General features: G+C 40.6%; 1 protein-coding gene across 2 annotated transcripts in view; it reads right to left on the bottom strand.

The window, feature by feature from the left end:
• SIM1 (SIM bHLH transcription factor 1) overlaps positions 1 to 18,319 on the bottom strand; it is a 52,279-nt gene that overhangs the window by 18,206 nt on the left and 15,754 nt on the right. For both annotated transcript variants that reach the window (XM_065835116.2, XM_071806705.1), the window contains one exon: positions 17,574 to 17,721. In XM_065835116.2, coding sequence (XP_065691188.2) covers positions 17,574 to 17,721 — 148 coding nt within the window. The remainder of the gene's footprint in view (positions 1 to 17,573; positions 17,722 to 18,319) is intronic.

The following is an 18,319-nucleotide window of genomic DNA, read 5'->3' as shown; positions in this document are numbered from 1 at the left end:
CAATCTGTGTAAGGGCCAAGCGTTCAAACCCTACAGACTACACTGTACAATGCTTGTAGATCATGAGAATCTGAAAAAACCCAAGCAAACCAGGCTGTGCAAAACCTTACCTGCCATTATGTGCCACTTTTCTGAGTACTTGCTATCGTTATGCTGAGGAGTCATCCTTCCAGGACACCACACATTAAAATAAACACCACAAGCTGGTATTTACAGCCAATTGCTTATACAATAACATCATTAAGCAAAGGGTAAGAAAAACATTATCTGAAGTTCCTGTTGCTGAATACAAAATTCTCACTTAGAAATAGAACACATCTGCACTCTACTTGAAGACAAAACACCTGGACTTTTCTGTACCACTAAGGCATGATTCAGTATCATCTCAACCCTACCCTAGCACATCTACACTTCAGAAGAGTCAAGATAGACACCAGAACACAAATAGTAACAGACCAAAATAAATACGAGAACTTAAAAAAAAAGGGGAGGAGAGGGGATGGGCGGGGGCAAAGAAAACATGGAGGAAGGGTCCTGTGGTCTCAATGTCAGATGCAGATGATGTTCCACCAAGAAATGAAGACATTTGAGTATAACCATATGCACTGTGAGACAAAGAAGGAACCAGGGCTCCTAGTGGTACACAAACTACAGATGGAAATTCTCACAGCTTCTTGGAGTAATTTATAAAACTTCCATCAACCATGGAAGTGCAATCTCCAGATTCCTGTCTCAGACAACTGAATCTTCTATTACACAGTCCCAGCAACATAGTAGTACTTCATTTTTTGTTCCACATGTAATTCAGAAATAGGTGGTGGATATGAACCTCTTCCTCTAAGGTCCTCATCTTCAGGATCCCACAGGGATCCCTGCAGTCTACATCTATCTACATGAGACTGCTGAGAGAGGGAGTGATATGGCATGTCTTCAATTGCTAACAGTATGTTACTGACAATCTACTATTTATCTCATTTTCTGATGCAACTATCATCACTATAAAACATCAGAATAACTACAGGAAATTAGCTCTTAAATGAAGAACAGATGGATCAAACTGAATCCAGACAAGACCAAAGTGATGCTTCTTTCCAAAGGGAAACACATTGAAGACCTCCACCTTTTCATGATGGGAAACAGCCATTCTTTCCACAGTTGGATGAAAATTCTGGGTCCTCTTTGACTCCTCAAAAAACTTGGATGCATATGCTTTTGGTAGCATATGCTTCCAAAAATGTATTCTTTCTCCTCTGTCTTGTCCCTCCCCCTCATATGAGAATCTGGCCTGTATGGTCAATGTATCAGGCACCTACAGACTGGATTACCATGCTTCACTCTAAGTGAAATCAGAAGACAAAGCATTAAATCCTCTTGCTACAACATTCTGTTTCCCATTTTCTTCTCAGATCTAACTCCCAGAAGCATTTCCACTCTGTCCCATGTCTCTGGTTCTTCCAATGCCCACTATAAAGCCTGAGTCTAATTTTGGAAGCACTTATGGATGTACTAGAGCTAGCATCACGAAAAACCAAGGATTGATAGCTGTACCAACTGCACTTGTCTACAATAAAGCAATTGAAAGTTGAGTACAAAACATTCTCTACTAAAGGGATCTAGCTATAGCAAGCTGCATAGACTAAGGATAGTTTGAAGCAGAAGAGCACTTGGAAGAGGAAGCCAATCTGTTTGTACATGACTCAGATGCCAGCTGGATCTGCAACACTTGTGTGAAGAGTTCTCACAATTCAGCCTTAGAAGACATTTTCTACCTACTCCTATTGCCAAAGTTTACAACATGAAACATGGTGGCAACAGGCTGTCTAACAAAATGACTCATTAGCAGATAGACCCAAAAAAGAACAGTTAGGGTAGTATCAAAGCACCACAAAGCCTGAATTCTCAGCAAATAACAGAGCCAAATATGGCACTGAGCCTGTGGAACTGAGCTCACTGTGAAACAGAAAAAAAAAAAAAAATGTATACAGCCTTTTTGAAGGAAAAAACATGAAGTGAGTCAGCATTGCTACAAATAATGTTGGGAAGACTGGAATTAGTGACAGACACCCATTGGGCACAGGGTGGCCCAAGACAAACTAAAACTGTACACACAAACTGATCTTTTTCGTAGTTGTGTTTTTTCAAGCAATAGGCTGAAGTTTGGGACTACTTTAGTGAAAATCTGAAAACTAGAGTGAGGCTAGACATTAATATCAGAGAGCTAAAAACACAAATACTACTGAAGATATTAAGATTCCCTACTTAAAGACAGTTCTGGCTATTGAATGGAAGAGAACTTAAGCCCTGAAAAATGTTTTCAAATAGAAAGAGCAGCTCAACAGAATGTATTCAGAGGAAGCAGTAAAATAATGACACCCATTAGCGAAGAATAAATATCCAGATTCAACCAACAGAACTTAAGAAGAACAATCAGACTCATGAATAAAGATCTACAGATATCTACAGTCATAAGCAGGATAACATTCAAAACAAGAAGAAAACCTTTAGAAGAGAAGAAAAAAATCTCAGTCCATAGAAAATTCTGCAAAAGCTATAAGAAAGAGCATCTTTTTACACTAATGCCACAACATACCAGAAGGGAAGAAAAAGCTATACATGCAGTGACTGAGAATACAAAGATGACCAACAGAGAGGCGAATGTTTATAATACATCTATTTCCATCAAAAGACACTAAATTTAGACACCTTAAAGAAGTTTCACAGTAATTAAATTTTTGTATGTGGAGTTACAGCATTGGATTAGAAATGCATTTCAGCTCATTTTCTCCAGCAGCAATCAAAATATCAGTATACAACTGGAAAAAGATCTTCCACTTTTTCTTAGGTATCTTTCAATTGATAGTCTGAGCAATATGCAATGATCACACTGTCACTGGAAATCACAGTAAATAAAGAATAAAGAGGCATCGTGACCACCTAAACCTGACAAACACTTGATGACCTACCGCCGCGTCATTCTTTACACGAAGTAATTAATGAAGTACAAGCTGAAAGTAAAAGCACTAGGTGACCTTAATGCAGAAGGTTCTTATATCATGGGTAAAACCATTCACACAACTGAAGCAAAGTGAGAAGCATTGTTCATGCAAAAGAAAACAGTGTAATTTTGATCAGTTGCACTATTATTTCTATTGAACCAAACTGACGGGAATATATGGTCATCATTTCCTCTACTTTTATATGCGAAATCTATGAAAAGGGTAATATGCACTTTGCATTTCTTTTAGCTAAAAATCAGAAAGATTATATTTGTCAGATTTTCTGCTGGTCTAACAGAACATAGAATTGAAATTGTGAGATTAAACTAAAGGTGTTAATGTCATTAATGTTGAGTCTATTTTGCTGAGCTGTTGCAATTCAGTTAAAATCATCCATGAAGGTGGTAAAAGTCTGGCACATCCTCATGCATGTCTAACCACAATACTGTAATATATCATTCTTCTACTTTTAAACAATGCCTGCAAGTTTTAACATTTCCACACTCCAGCTCATGCAATGCTAACAGAGCACCATTTAGCAAATTAGTGAAAAGAGAACAGATTCTGATTGTTTGTCATCTTCATGGCTTTCTAAATCAGCAGATGGTACAACAAAACAGACAATTTCCTCATCTGCTCTGTCCTCTGTTCATGTACAATGTGTCTCAGAAATGTTTACAAAGGCCTCAGTCTGCTCACGAGACTTGTCAGGAGGAGTGTATGCAAGCCCTTTCGCATCTTCCAGAACCAGTCAAAATAAGGAAGTTTCATTCAGCTCATATAGGAAGAAAAGTTTCAGGACAAAGTGAGAAAAAAAAGCTGTTGAACCTTGGCTGCTTGTAGTGAAACTACACTAATGTTCAGTTGCGTGACCTCAGAGATACTCCCCGTTTTCCCATCAGTTATTGGAATGATGTTGATAATCCTCCTTTCTAAGACTTCTGGAGTCCCATATAGGCCTGACCTACTGCTCACCAAAGTAATTGGAAAGACCCTCCAGAAATCTTTCAAGTGGTTGTTTATCATTAGTACACTTGATGGTTAAGCAATGCATCTACTTGGAGAAGTATGAGATCTGTATATTGGATCCCTTCCCTAAGTTCCAGGCAGTCATTTATCTCCACAAATAGCATCAGCAACAGTAGCTGTTTACATCTTGTTGAGTCAAATTTTACAGCCATGAGATCTGCATACATGCTATCAGGTTTCTGTAGTTTCTTTTTAAGACAGAGCAATCCAAATGAGAAAGTTTAGTTAAACGATTTGAAACACTTAGGAAAATTTAGGCACAAAGTTTTCTACACGAACTATTTAGCACAAACATCTGGTGATATCCTCCAGACAACTACTCTAAGAGAAATTTTATCTGTTCCCTGATTGGTTTCTCATCTCAGAATGCAGTCATGTAACTATTAGTTGGAGCTAAATAAAACATCCTGGCCTCTAGATAATCATGGTGTGTCAGAGTTTTCAGTAATCTGAAAGTATAGTTTGTCATTCCCAATGGCATGTCTAGCCATTTCTGGCTCCAAAATGAGCCCTCTGTACACTGTATTTGCCTTTATTTACTAGATCTGCTAGATGAAAATATGTACAAGGGATTTGTTGTTGTTCATGAATGAAATGCCTAAGATATTCTAGGTTGACTATACATAATTACCATATTTAGTTACAGATAGCAATGAAAAAAAAAAAAAGCAAATATTATTACCTGAGTTCAATTATGTAACATTTATTTATACTGGGAGTGCTTTCCTTCAAATGCGAGGTGCCTAGGAGCACAACTGTCTAGAATTCGTGTTTGATGTGTATTCAGTGCTTGGCAAGTTAAATGGAGAAATATATTTGAAAGGAGTTCATAAATGTTTGTTTTTGTTAGAATCTGCCTGGTAATGAGAAATTTGGATCATAGAAACATGGCTGCAATGCTTTTTTCTTTTTTTCAATTGTCACCAAATAGTTAAGAATACTTTATCTGAAGGCATCCTAAATCATATAGAACTTCATGACTCACATCCATCCCATCAGCCTTTATTAAATCATTATGTGACTTCTTTTTACTCATTTGGGGTTTTCCATTACTTTAAATTCAACTGCACATTCAAAATAATATTTCTGAATAAACCACAGGTCTGTTAAATGAGACTTTAAAAGTCTAATTTTTTTTCTTCCACCTACTCCTTTTCAACCGCTCCATAAAAACCCATGTCACTTCAGTGCATCAGCAAGTGCATGTACCCAGCAACCCTTTAGGAATTAATGTCACATAAACATGAGTTCTCACATGTCCATGTAAGATAGTTTCTGTTTCCCAAAAAGCCTGACTGACAACAGTGCAACAGACTGCTGTTATACAGGGCAGATTTTCCCATGTCAGACTTCTTAATATTTTTACATGTTAAAAATATACCTTGAATATCACTGACATCTTTGAGACATCGATCTGGTAACCAAGTGATCTGGATTCAATTCTTAGCCTTCCCACAGACTACTGATACCACACTGGACAAATCATGTATCACAGGATTTCAGCAAGCACTTGCCACTTGCTTGAGCTTAACCTCAATGTGTCCAGTGTGACTTCTAGTTTTGGTAGGGTCAAATTTACCCCAGCACTGATCACTCCTACCTTAACTTTGCTGAATATTATCTCTGAAAGGGAGAAGAACAATATATCCTTGCAGGAAACACTTATTTTGTGAAATATCTTTGTCTATCTCGCCTATTAAATCTAAGCTTTTTGTTGGAAGGAACAATCTCCCGCTATCCACGCATATGACAGCTGATGTTACTAAGCTAGCAGTCCCTGGCTGCACATCTGCCACAGATAAAAAATTACATTTCCCAGGACCAGTGCTCATGTCACTATTGGTGCGAAACATGTTTTTATTATTTCAGGGTCTTAATGTATTCAACACAAATGTTTTTAACTATGTCCTATACAATTTATCCTTGATTAAACCTCTTCTGGATAGTTAATCATTAATGAGTTCTTTACAGTTGCTGTGCAAACAGTTCATTCATGCCTATGACATATCAAATTCCACAGGCGTGTTCTTTAATTGGATTCATTTATTTCTAATCTGCTTAAGCCCTCACTACTGTAATGCTTGACTAAGTATACATTAAACTCACTTATTTAAACTGCTAAAATAAATTTGAGATGCATTCTATGAATAAAAATACTTGACTGAATACATGTAATATCGTTGTTATTGCGTACCTAACCAAGCAGAAATTATTAGAAATAGCACACTAGATAGCTATATGATATGCTTGAATAAAAGGATTTGAGACATTGCTGCTGAATTTTTAACAGGTTTCTAAAGGATTCCTATAGCACATTAAGGTAGGTAATAAGGAGAACCAAAAGGAGGTCTTCATGGTTTACATGAAGGATTTTGGGTGTTTTCATTTTAAAATCTGTGCACTTCTTTAGACATTAGAGTCTCATACCAGTTCTGTCCCCTCATGGGAAGGAAAAGGGCTAAAACAGCTGCCAAGATACTTCAAAGATTTTACTGTGCTATGTTTTGTAAGTAACAATAACTGAAACGTTGGCACAAAATTGGATAAAAGTCCTGTTTCTGGGTATTTAAAAGCCACAAAAGACAGTTACGTAGCTATGGACTCCGAGTTATTAGGTGCATTTACAACACTCACCTCTACAGTGTTTAAGTATGACCTTTAAAACCTAATTCCAGGTTTTTCTCTTTGAAATTAGTAGCCTTAAACACCATTTTGGTGAAGAACCCTCCAATTTCTATGTCTCACCACTTACACTAAGTTTCACAAAAGAATAATACATTACATTGCAGAGAGATCACTGATAACACAGACTGCTCTGATTGTAAGAAAATGCACATCATTGCATACTTATGCAATAAATTAGGATTATACCTCATGCTGTACACAAACCCCTCATGCACTGACACCTCAAATATCATATATTCTGACAACTCATTCTGAAAATGTGAATAAGTTCAGAGTGGGACAGCAAGGACGGTGGATTTGGAACATCTCTATGAGGAATAATTAAGGAGACTCCTCAGGATAAAAAATATGTGACTGGGAGAATAAAATAAGATCTGTAACTTATGAGCAACACAGAGAAAATGAGTAGGAAGCAACTGTTCACTTTTTCTTCTAACACAAAAAGTATGGTCTGTGAAAGGAATGAAGAGGTGATACTTTCACAACAAAAAGAGGCCTTTCTTACCGCATTTGCTTAGGCTTGGCAAAAGCTCACATAGTTTTAAAAAGTAAACCGATGAATTCATGGAGAAAAATAAACCACAAAATATTGACATGAATACATTCAAAGATTTCCTCTCTTCTTAGGGAGTCATTTGAACTTCTTGAAGACTGAGAGAAAGTGCTGGGGAAGCATTACTGCATGCTTGTCCTATTTTTAAATTCTTTCCAAAGCATTTGCTATGGTCACTATTAGTATGCGTCTGATCCTGTATAGCTGTTCTAATATTACACTCTACACCAGAGTAGTTAAGCAATTTCATACTTCAGTTCCTTTGAAACTGTGCAGTGAAGAGTGATCCTGACAATTTGCTGTTATTTCTTTTAATAATTTACTGTAAAAGTTAATTTATTGATATTTCAGATTTTATCAACTCATCCATGTTCCACATAATTAAAGCTTTTCTTGTGACAATCTTCCTAAGATCATAAGGTGAACACTTAAAAAAATTAGTTAGCTTTTCTGTGATGACTTTCTGGATAAGCTTCTGTGATCTGGTAATAGTTCATTTGAGAAAAACAATTATGTGATTGAAAAATGGTTTATTGTTTGTTCTGTTTGTTCCTCTATGGGAAATTTCCTATGTGCATGCCTCATAACGTACTTACTTGTGTTTTCTGATCAGCTGTGCCCCATGGTGAAGAGACATGTTGAGTCCAAAAGGATTCATGACCTCCCTCTGGCAAGGATGTCTCATTACAATAGATCACTTTCTCTTTCATCAGATTAGTCCTTTCTACTTGTAAGACTTTTACCTTCAGAAGAAGAAGCAATTTTTTTGTACACTGAAAGCCTTTACAATTCCCTTGTCTAAAGTTCCTCAACTTTGGCCAAGGGGCAGCATTTTGTCTCAAAGAGCCATCATGTGCCGTCATCTGCCACAAAGCAAACAACCACTGTAATACTTAATAAATGCTTTTTGACTGACACTTGTCCTACTTGATTTTTAGAGGAAATAAGAGAAGGAAGAAGGACAAAGACTTGTATGTGGTTTTGGTATTTGGGGAGAATGGCTTTGGGGTTTTTTTTAGAAATCAATATATCTACCTTCTCGGACTGCCTTTTAGCTCCTTCCCACCCACAGCCAAACCTCTGCTCCAGCCATGTCCCAATCACATTACTTGCCAGCTGGGTCTAAGGCTCTGTTCTTATCACACTCAGGCTTGGCCATCCAGCTTTGATAGACATACAATGCATAAAGTGCTTATGTTGATAAACCAAGAGACAAATAGCAAAAAAACCCAATGTCATAAGGCTATTAGATACTCCATAATACTCCATTTTATTTTATGTTTTCCTGCTAAATACTGATTCTGTCTCCTCAAAGTATACATTATATGCTGTTATATTTCTTAAGTGGGTCCATTAAATGTTAAAATTGATATAAGATAACCTGCTTGGCTGCCTGGACACTGTGGGCCACAGAGTAAGTTAAACTACTGCACATTGCACAGCTACTGTTGACCCCACACCTTCTATTGAATTCAGAAGAAAGAATTTTTTTAATGGTAGTTAATGCTTTTTGATAATACTCCCAACAACATTTATTGATTAACGTAGAGTTCCAGAAACACATCCCCATGTTAAAATCCAGCTTATGAAACTGGAAAATAGGCATCCAGTGAGTTGAATGGTTATAAGTAGCTAATCCTTACTAGGCATAGCTAAAATTTCTCCACAAATAAATAAAAATCATCAAATACAACACAATAACACCTTACTAAAATCTTATTTAGAAATGTCTGGCTAGCACTTTTGCCCTCTTGGACCTTGCTTGGACCAGAACAGGCAGGGGCCTTTGCTGGCTTTAGCCACTCTGTTGTCACTGCTTCATGTGCACGTTTACCACGGGTTTCCAGATGCCTGGAAGTGTCTCTGATCAGACTGCACTATGTTCCCATAAAAATGTCCATGGTACTCACACAGATCAATTCCACCGCAAACCTTGGACTGTCCAAGGACCAGCTGTCCTTGGACTGACACTACAGCTAATCTGCAGCTGAAGTAACTGAGCATTTGATTCAGTTTGTGCAATGTCTAGTATATCATAATGTATGAGATTTACTGTGCTTGTGGTGACTTCCGTAGCATGTACACAGCAACTCCGGAGTATCACACCTGTGCAAATGCTACTGTATACCTTCTCTCATATTGATTTCTTGAACTCACTAGATGTGATCATGGAAACTCTACTTACATATTCTCAAGTTAAGTTACACAGTTGCAGTCACACAGATAAGCACTTTTCTTTGGACTGAAGCCATGTTCCCACCCGCATTGCTCCTTTCATGGACTAGAAAGCACTAAGGAGGCTGATCATCTTTCAGAAGATCACACTTACCTCTCCTACTAGCAGTTTAGGACCAACAGAACTATTTGGGGGAAACACTGTTTAGCAGTTTGGCTGCAAATGGGAGGATGCTATCAAGCTATTTGTCCCCAAATCCAGCCTTAATTTGAGCAAGTACTCTACTGGGATATACCTCATGAAGCAGTCATTAAAGGTGATTATGTTGCTCTGTGTACAAAACAGTCTTCGGAAACAGCAAGAGAAAAAATAGTATGCAATTGTTTTGGGTGGATTTCAGTTGTCCAAGGCCTAAGTCAGAGGGAGAGAGTTTTATATCGCACCAGCCCAGGCTACCAGCTGCCAAACAGAGTACAGAAATTATAGAAAGCTGCAGGCTACTTGGGAACCAGCTGCCTTCAGGGCAGACTGTGCATGCTTGCTTCCTACCGACAGCCCAGATATAAGAATGCTGAACACTGGATGGGTTTAAAAATCTTCACTCTAGGTTATGTCAAAATACCCACACAATGCTAGGGATATAGCCAAACTTTAGTTAGCCAGGCATTTGAGTTTCCATAGTTGCACTGAAATAGCTGTGGATATAGTGGATAATAGCTGTTATTTTCAACATTGCTGCCTCAAGATTTATACACAGTGGTTTGTAGCTGAAAAACTACGGCTGTTCTTTATTAGGTCCCAATTCAACACAGTAACAAATGCATCCTTCAAGCCATCTCTGCTTGGCAAAGTGAAGGAATAGTCTTATTTATAAGTGTATGCCTAAGGGTTGGTTTTGTTTTGTTTTTTTCAAAACTGAATTCACTAGGATATAATCATGTACTGAAAGTTATGTCTAAGTACTTTTAGAGCCTGCCAAGTGCTCAAGTGCTTTAGTAAATCAGGACTTCTGCGATTTAATTGCACTAAGTGGATGATAACAAAAGACAACAACAGGAATAAATCGTCTAACTGTGTTAAAGATCCTGTGATTGACTCCAGACTTCAGCCATCCCAAGCCTTCAGAAGGGTCAGACGTTCTACCCTTGTTCACACAGAGCCATGCCTGCCTCCATAAATAGTGTCATCAAAGTGGAAGGGGCTGCCTCTGAAGTAACCTACTGAGTACGAACATGTGTGCTGGAGCCTGGCCCACGCTGTAAAGTACAAAAGAGAGGTGAGGGAAGGAGAATTAGATTTTAAACAGATACTTGCCACTGTCGAATGGACAAAGGAGATGTATTTGTTAACACTTACTTTAGGCCATGTCTAAATGCCACGTTTGTGTGTGTATGAATATAAACTGGCAAGAACACCATAAAGTAGAGGGAAGAGCTAACTTCAGAAGCAGTTTAGTAACTTATCACACCTGTTGTATCTCATGATAATTGCAGTGAAACAGCATGGGAATCCCAGCACTCCTCAGACAAAGCACAGAGCAATGAGAGCAAACATGAAACAGATTAAGGAAACAGAAGCAGAGTTAGTAATATTGTAAACCTGCTTAAGGAACACACTGTTGCTGTTATGAGAGCAGGAGCCAGTTCAGCATACAGTTTTGTATGGAGTATTGAGAGGATGACAGCATAGAGGGGAGTCCTTTGGTAGCAGTTCAACTGCTTGACCTGCTTCTTCCGCACAGCCATAGACATGTTAAAAATGTCATGTGGTAAAACCAGCAGACACTCTCCCAACTGCCTTACTTGTCTTCAGCTCTCTGAACTATCACAGAGCAGTGAACATAACCCTGAACTCCATGACCTATGGTCTCCCCACCTCTGCCATGTAGGAGGACCACTGAGGCTGGTCCCCAAAGGGATTGAAGCACCCAGCTGCTCTAGTGGTGTTCACAAGCCTCATTTGCATCATTCCAACTGCTGAAGGGCAGAGTAAGGATAAAGTGTGAACAACCTCTCCAGGAGGAACAGCTGTGCTACAGTGCACAGCTCAGTGCTTCCATGGAAAGTGCAACCTGTGGCAGTTTACTTTAAAACGTAAACTGTGTTATTCTAGGAGTAAGAGTCCCTGCAGCAGGACATGTACCTTCCTTCCATGGAGTGAAGCAGACAGCTGGACACAGCAATTGCTGCTACTCAGTGTGTCTCAACCCCAGACAATAATTTTATAATATTCTAACTTGGTGTTGAGGAGAAGGGAGTTTCCAAAGACCTCGAACAACCAGCACACTGAATGGGAAAAGGATGAAGTGGAAAGCATTTGAAGTCACCTTCTTTCTTGGAGTAGAGACACTTATTTGCAATCCTGAATTTCATGCCATGTGAAACTATCAATGTGCATGCATTTAAACTCATTACTTTTTTTTTTTTTTTTTTGGTGTTTTCCTGTGGATCTGAGCTGCAGTCCTTTAACCCTTACTCTAGCAAATAAAACTTTCTTCATGTGCACAGTGACCGTAGACTCTGGCTCCCAGTTTTAGTGCCTTGGCCATTACAGTCACCTGGTTTAAATACAAGCATAGAAATTTGGAGTGAATTAAACAAATGGTAGCTAAGAAATACCCTACATGAACAAAGAAGAACTGCAGAAACGTATTGTCGACACCTGGAAAGTCCTGTCTTGTATTTGTAAGAAATATATAAACAAAGTTCCAGGGATACAAGTCTGTAATAAAAACTTATGACTAACAAACAGAATACGGCACTGAATAGTTCAAGAGAAATCTTTTTATACTTTTTTTTCTTTAAGGAATATTCTTCCCAAGCATTTTTATCAATTAAAACTATTCCTTCGTATATTTACATTGCAGATCAGATCACGTGAATTACAATAGGCTTTCCAGTCTTAGATTAAACATATTAAGTGGGACCCAGTTCTGTGTACACTTATGCAAGTGCCAAAATTCCCATTCATACAGAAAAATAAACGAAAAGCAGCAGGTCAAATCTGATTCTACTGCTTACAACTATTTAAGAAAAAGTACATTATCCAGTTAAAGTCACTAAGCCTTGTCCTGAGTATTAAAGTTAGATGGCTAAGCTTACTCATACAACTAGTTCCACTAAATATATGAGTAAGGGTGTGCAGGATTTCTTCTGCAAACAATAAGTCTCCCAGCATATTCACTATTCTACATGCTCCATCACACACTTGAGAGATACAAAAGAACATGTATCTACTTCTGACTGAGAAGAGGATTCTGTGGGAGTTCAAAATAAGTTGATTTGAAAGAAACGCTTAGGAAATGTGAGGCTGTAGTTAAGGAAATACAGTTTGTGAATTCTTCCATTGACTAGGAAGAAAAGGAGATGAGATCTGATGGCCCTGAGACAGGCCAAAAAGAGGATGTTTATGAAAAGCTATGAACAGTAACAATGAAATTTTTTCAAATATATGGACAGAGCTTTGTTTTCACATGAAACACAAATTCTCCCAAAGCCCACTTAATATGCCAGGGAGGAATGTTTTCAAAGTCTGAGACATCACACAGAATGATATCACATTGCTTTGTACAATCCCTTTAAATCTGCTTGTACACAAAACTATAAATACTAATAATAATCTAATGATGAAGTATGTAGATACAATTAACAGTTAATTTATTCTGAAGTGCATTTACCACATCATTAAGTAAAACATTCGTCAATATGGCAGTTATTTTAAAAATAATATTTCAAACAAATTGCATTCAATTTGTGCTTCTAATCAGCCAGTTACAAAGTGCAATGTGAAGGGGTCAACTGGAACTATATCATACATGTATTGTATCATCAGAACAGAGATTAGTCACAATTAGGTACCTAATCCAGGTTATCTGTATAAATTACCGCTATTGCTGTTCTTTTAAATGGTAAAGGACAACGAAGTGTATTTAGGAAAGCTTCCTTAGCTTTCTCTGGGGACAAATTATTATAATATTTGTTCATGTTCAAAAAGCCAAAGGATTTGCACTTTGCATTATCCATTTGTTCAAAGGGAGGTTGTTTGCAATCTAAATATAAACTTAAGCAGTTGCATTCTCTATTAATTGACTCATACTTGAGTTCCTTTAGGGGATAAACATGCACAGCTAATAATCAATGATAAGGCAAAACTGTGTGTACAGAACAAATAAGAAAAGAAACAAATATTCTGTGTCTGTACTCACATATGCCAAGCAGAATACAAAGAAGAGCAAATATGTGTGCTTTAAAGCTGAAGACCTTAAAGGTCATTTATATTAATTTTGACATGCTGCTATTACACACACACAAAAAAAAAAAAAAAAAAACAACACCAAAACTTTCATCTTGTCATCTTGTTACTGAAATGCCCTTGCCTCCATGCCTATTTACTTCAGTATATATACTTATTAAAATCATTTGTTCTCCATCCTAGAATTCACTTTCTCAAAGCCTGGGATTTATGGAAGATGAACATGACCTGTTTTTATTTTCCTAACTGGAAGCTGGGGGTCCTTTCTGCATAAAACCCCGTGTCATTCTTTCTGTTTTCATCATCTATATCATCCCAGGGGAGACGGGAAGCTACAAGGTAAGAGAGTCTCACTCTTCCTGTTCAGCCTGCACTGAAAATGGTCATCCAGACCAGTTGGGCACTTGTGCCACTGGATACCTGTTAATTTCCAAAACATCAGAACACTCAGGATTCTCTCAACAGTGAGAAAAATCTCCTTATCCCACAAACAAACAAAAAAAGCTCCCGGGACTTTTCCTGAATGAAGTGCTGTGAGAGGGGGACAGGGACACAGCAGGTAAAAATCCTGCACCATATCTTCCAAAGCTTGTGCTATTTTCACTCCAACTCAGTGAAAAAGACGGACATTCCCTATACTCAAAGGAAAAGTGAGAGGTATCCCACCTTTCAAGCTCCACCCTGCAATCCCAAATGTGACTCTTCATTATTTCAAAACATAAAATCACTAGTTTGCACCTCCTTTGCTTTCTCCTTGGTTTCCATGCACAAGAGTTGATGTGCCAAGGTTTGTCTTTGTCTTCCCTAAGCACATTTTTCCTAGCTGTGTTTATATCATGGGGAGGTTGCAGCGGGCAAATGAATCCCTCTACCAGGAACAGCATCTGCACGAGTGGCTCTGCCACGCACCCGATGTCAGGTGGGTGAAACGTGGGAGGAAACTGCAGCACACACACATATCTCAGCTGTTCCTGGTTTACTGGAGTAATCCAATGTCATCCTTAAGGAATTGCAGTAGCTATAGGATGTATACTGGAATAATATATTAAACACTTGCAAATTTTGACTGCTACAGGACCTTTATTGAGCCCTCCTGGAGGAGAACCTACCTTGCATCAGCAGAAAACAGCAAGTCCTCATAACCTCTCATTGTCCCCTGTATTTTTACCACCTACCTTCCTCATTTGAGCAACAACGTGTTGAGTTTGATTAGCTCATTAAGACAAATAAGCAGATTCTAGGTACGATGAGTTCAACATCCTCTGCCGCAACTCGCCCACCACGAACTTTTCCCTAACAGCCCCCCTCCACTCCAGGTTACCTATTTCAGGGGCTGACCACATCTCACTTTTTAAAAGCCAGCCGTTTCTCTGCTTGCAAGCCCCTGGCACACGGCAAGGCCTATTCTTCCCATTTCTACTTTGGAACGCCAGGCTAGCCATAGGATGATAAAAATAAAATTTAAAATAAAAGCGCAGTGAAAGCCACGCCTGTCCCCTGAACCCAGGGCAGCAATTCGAGCAGTGGCAGCCCTGCCGCAGAAGCAAGCGGGACACGATCTCTTCTGCAACGCCCTGATGAAGAGGCAGGCAAGCTTAACGAGACCTTGAGGACTTGAGCATACCAAAACTAGGTTTTAATGCAGTCGCGGTGTCTGCATTGCAGCCGCCGGCAGCACATGACAGTTACCGCAGCCAATCACGGACCTCCCAGCGTCTACCATCCGCATTTTAGCTGACCCGCCTCCCCTCCTCCCGGCCCTCTCGCCGCACTCGAGACATTATCGCAAAGAGCGCAAGGGGAGCTTTATACTGAGGCGTAACGAAGTCGCACCGTGGTGTAACCTCATTCTCCAAGGGAAACCTTGAAAGAACAACTATAGTCCTATAGGCCAACCTGGCTGAAAACAGGTCTAAATATAACCTTGTTCTTAAAATCCATATAGGTGCAAGAAAGCATAAAGGCAACAGCCTCCAGAGAAAAATCAGCTGACGCGGAGGAGCCGCGCTGTTTCGGGGCGGGTGACAGGCACCGGGGCTCCCCGAGCCCTGATCCAGGCGGCGGTGCGCGTAGGAGCTGGCCGACCCCGCGGGAGGGCGCGGAAGGCGGATCTGGGCGCAGCTGGCTGTGGCCATGCAAACGAACTGCGAACAAGCTGAGCCTGGTGCCCCCGGCCCCTCCGGGCTTGGTTACACCCCGGCAAGTAGGGGACAAATCGAGCTGGGTCTTTAAGCAAATCCGCTGGGATGTTTCATTTCCACTCGGGTCATTCGAGGTAGAGTTCCGGGACTGAAGTTCCTTCTCTAAAGGAGAGGGAAAACGCCGCTAATGTCAGGTGCTCGCAGAAAATCAGGTTTCTGGAGCAAAATCACTCTAGAATGCTAGTTGCCTTTGAGTTCCCTGTTAAGACACACCGACTTCTGTCTTTGCAGTTCCCTGTTCACCTAAGGCAAGTGCCTAGACTTCACTTAGAAGTACAAAAAGCGAAAAATAACAGAGAGGGAAAATGGACATACAAATGTATGGAACGCATAAAATAGAGATGATGATGACTCTGCTAATCCGCATTCTGGTTGGGGAGAGCCAGATTATTTTCCCGCCGGGCCCCTTTTTAAAGGGATTTTCTTTAAAGAGGAATGGCAGTTCACTCCCTATACCAAAGTGATGACACAAGTACATGCTTTTTCCTGAAGGCTAAGAGCACGATGCCCGTTATCACCTCACAGTGCAGGCGCTGTGATCGGCCATCCCTTTCCCATCCCACCAGCCGCGCCTGCACACATGACCGGAGCCTTTGCCTCCATAATGAGCCATTTCATTTTGGGATGCACGTCTTAAACTCGGCTACAAAACCACTCGCCACCTGTACATCCATGAAACCCGCAACGGCAAGACTGTGGTGCTGCCGTCGCCGCAGCTTTGGGAGAGGGCTAGGTTATGTCCCTCAGACACCTCCAACACCTACATTTGCCTCCAGAACAAAAAATGAGCAGCGGGACAGGGAGTATCCATCCCCTAGCATCAACGAGGTACCACCGATCTGACCAGCCAAACGATCCTAATGAAGCATCAGTGCTGCCGCCAGCAGCTACTGCCATGTCCAGCGGAAATGCTAACAATCACGATGAGAAACACTTCAAGATAGTCCGGCCGAGCTTTCCCTCCTTCACTGGGCCTCTGTGTTTCAGTTCAAGCAGTGTAACTAGAGCACAACCTAGCAATCCCCAAATACAAGGAGGTGCCTTGAGATAGACGGTATGTCAGCAGTCATTCCGATTAAAAAAAATTAATAATTCTATCTAGTTTTATTTTTTCTAAAGCTTAACTGACCCCTCTGGTCACCAACTTTCTTTGTGGTTCACTGTAAGGATCGTTCTCCTAGAACAAAAAAGAAATCTCCGAGCTTTGATAGAGACTCTGGATGAAATTAAGAACTTCAAACCCCAGATTTTTGAAAAGAAAAACAGATGTCCTGTTTGTTGAGTATAAATAACTCCGTACGTGGTAACCTTTTTTTTTTTTTTTTTTTTACGCTGCATTAAATTTTATTTAATGCTGTGTGCATTTAAACTGGAAAAAAATTGGGAGGCGGGGGAGCAGCTAAATGTGTGGGTGACAAACCTCTAAATCTTTTCCCCTCTCAAGAGAGAAAGAAACAGGCAGACGGGAAACCCTTCATCTAGATGAAAGTGTTCAATATGTTTCCTGGCAGACCTGGCGAGCCTTGCCCTGGTCAGTGGGGCAGCGAGGGGCCTTAGCAGCCGTGCTTGGGGGAGAGGAGGGTGGAAGGAGCGGCCACCAGGCCCGGCCCGCAGTGCGGAGCACACAGACAGGTGCTCACTGGCCTCCGCTCGGCCCCGCGCAACTTGGAGCGCTGACTTACGTGAGGACATAGTTGACGCTGACGATGCAGTGCGGGCGGGAGGAGCGGCTGTTGTGCACGATGGTGGCGTAGCTCTGCACCCACACCCAGCCGCCGTGCTTGGCCAGGAAGCGGTAGTACTTGGTAGTCACTTGCCCTTTCACCAACACTGCGGGCAGAAAGTGGGGAGAGGCCTCAGCGCGGCTGCTGCGTGCGGTGTGATTGGCCCTGGGAAGTGGGCGCACACCCTCCAGACCCCCCTGGGCGAGGAGAGGGACTGGGAACCCCTTAGCTTGACATCGGGAAGGAGCATGGGCCGGAACCCCCGTGGGCAAGGGTGGTGGGGACCCCAGGCAGGGCTGATCTCAGTCCCTGAGAGTCGCACCACTGTTTATCCCAGCCTGTTCGGGGAGATTGGTGAGGCAGGCTGAGTACACGGGAGGGTTGAGTTCCCCCTCCCCCCCCTAACATATCGTCATCGATATTTAATTCTGCGAATCTGGCTTTGGGTTTTAGCTCTTCTCGTTACATTCTCTGTAAGGAAACTTACCGGAAATTAATATTCTTTTTATTCATCTATCCATGTATTAATGTCATCATGATATCAAAATAGAATAAAGAACAGCTCTCAGAATCGGGCTCACTAGATACACAGATAAGGTTTGTGAGACTTGGGGGAAATGTAACAAAAGTATTTGAATTTCGCTGGCATGTCTTTTTGGAGTAAGAAAAAAGGATTTTTCCTAACCGGAATTTGAAGTGAACTG

This window comes from Patagioenas fasciata, chromosome 3 (genome assembly GCF_037038585.1).
Source record: "Patagioenas fasciata isolate bPatFas1 chromosome 3, bPatFas1.hap1, whole genome shotgun sequence".
Lineage (NCBI taxonomy): Eukaryota > Metazoa > Chordata > Aves > Columbiformes > Columbidae > Patagioenas > Patagioenas fasciata.
This window is presented reverse-complemented; position numbering and strand designations above follow the sequence as displayed.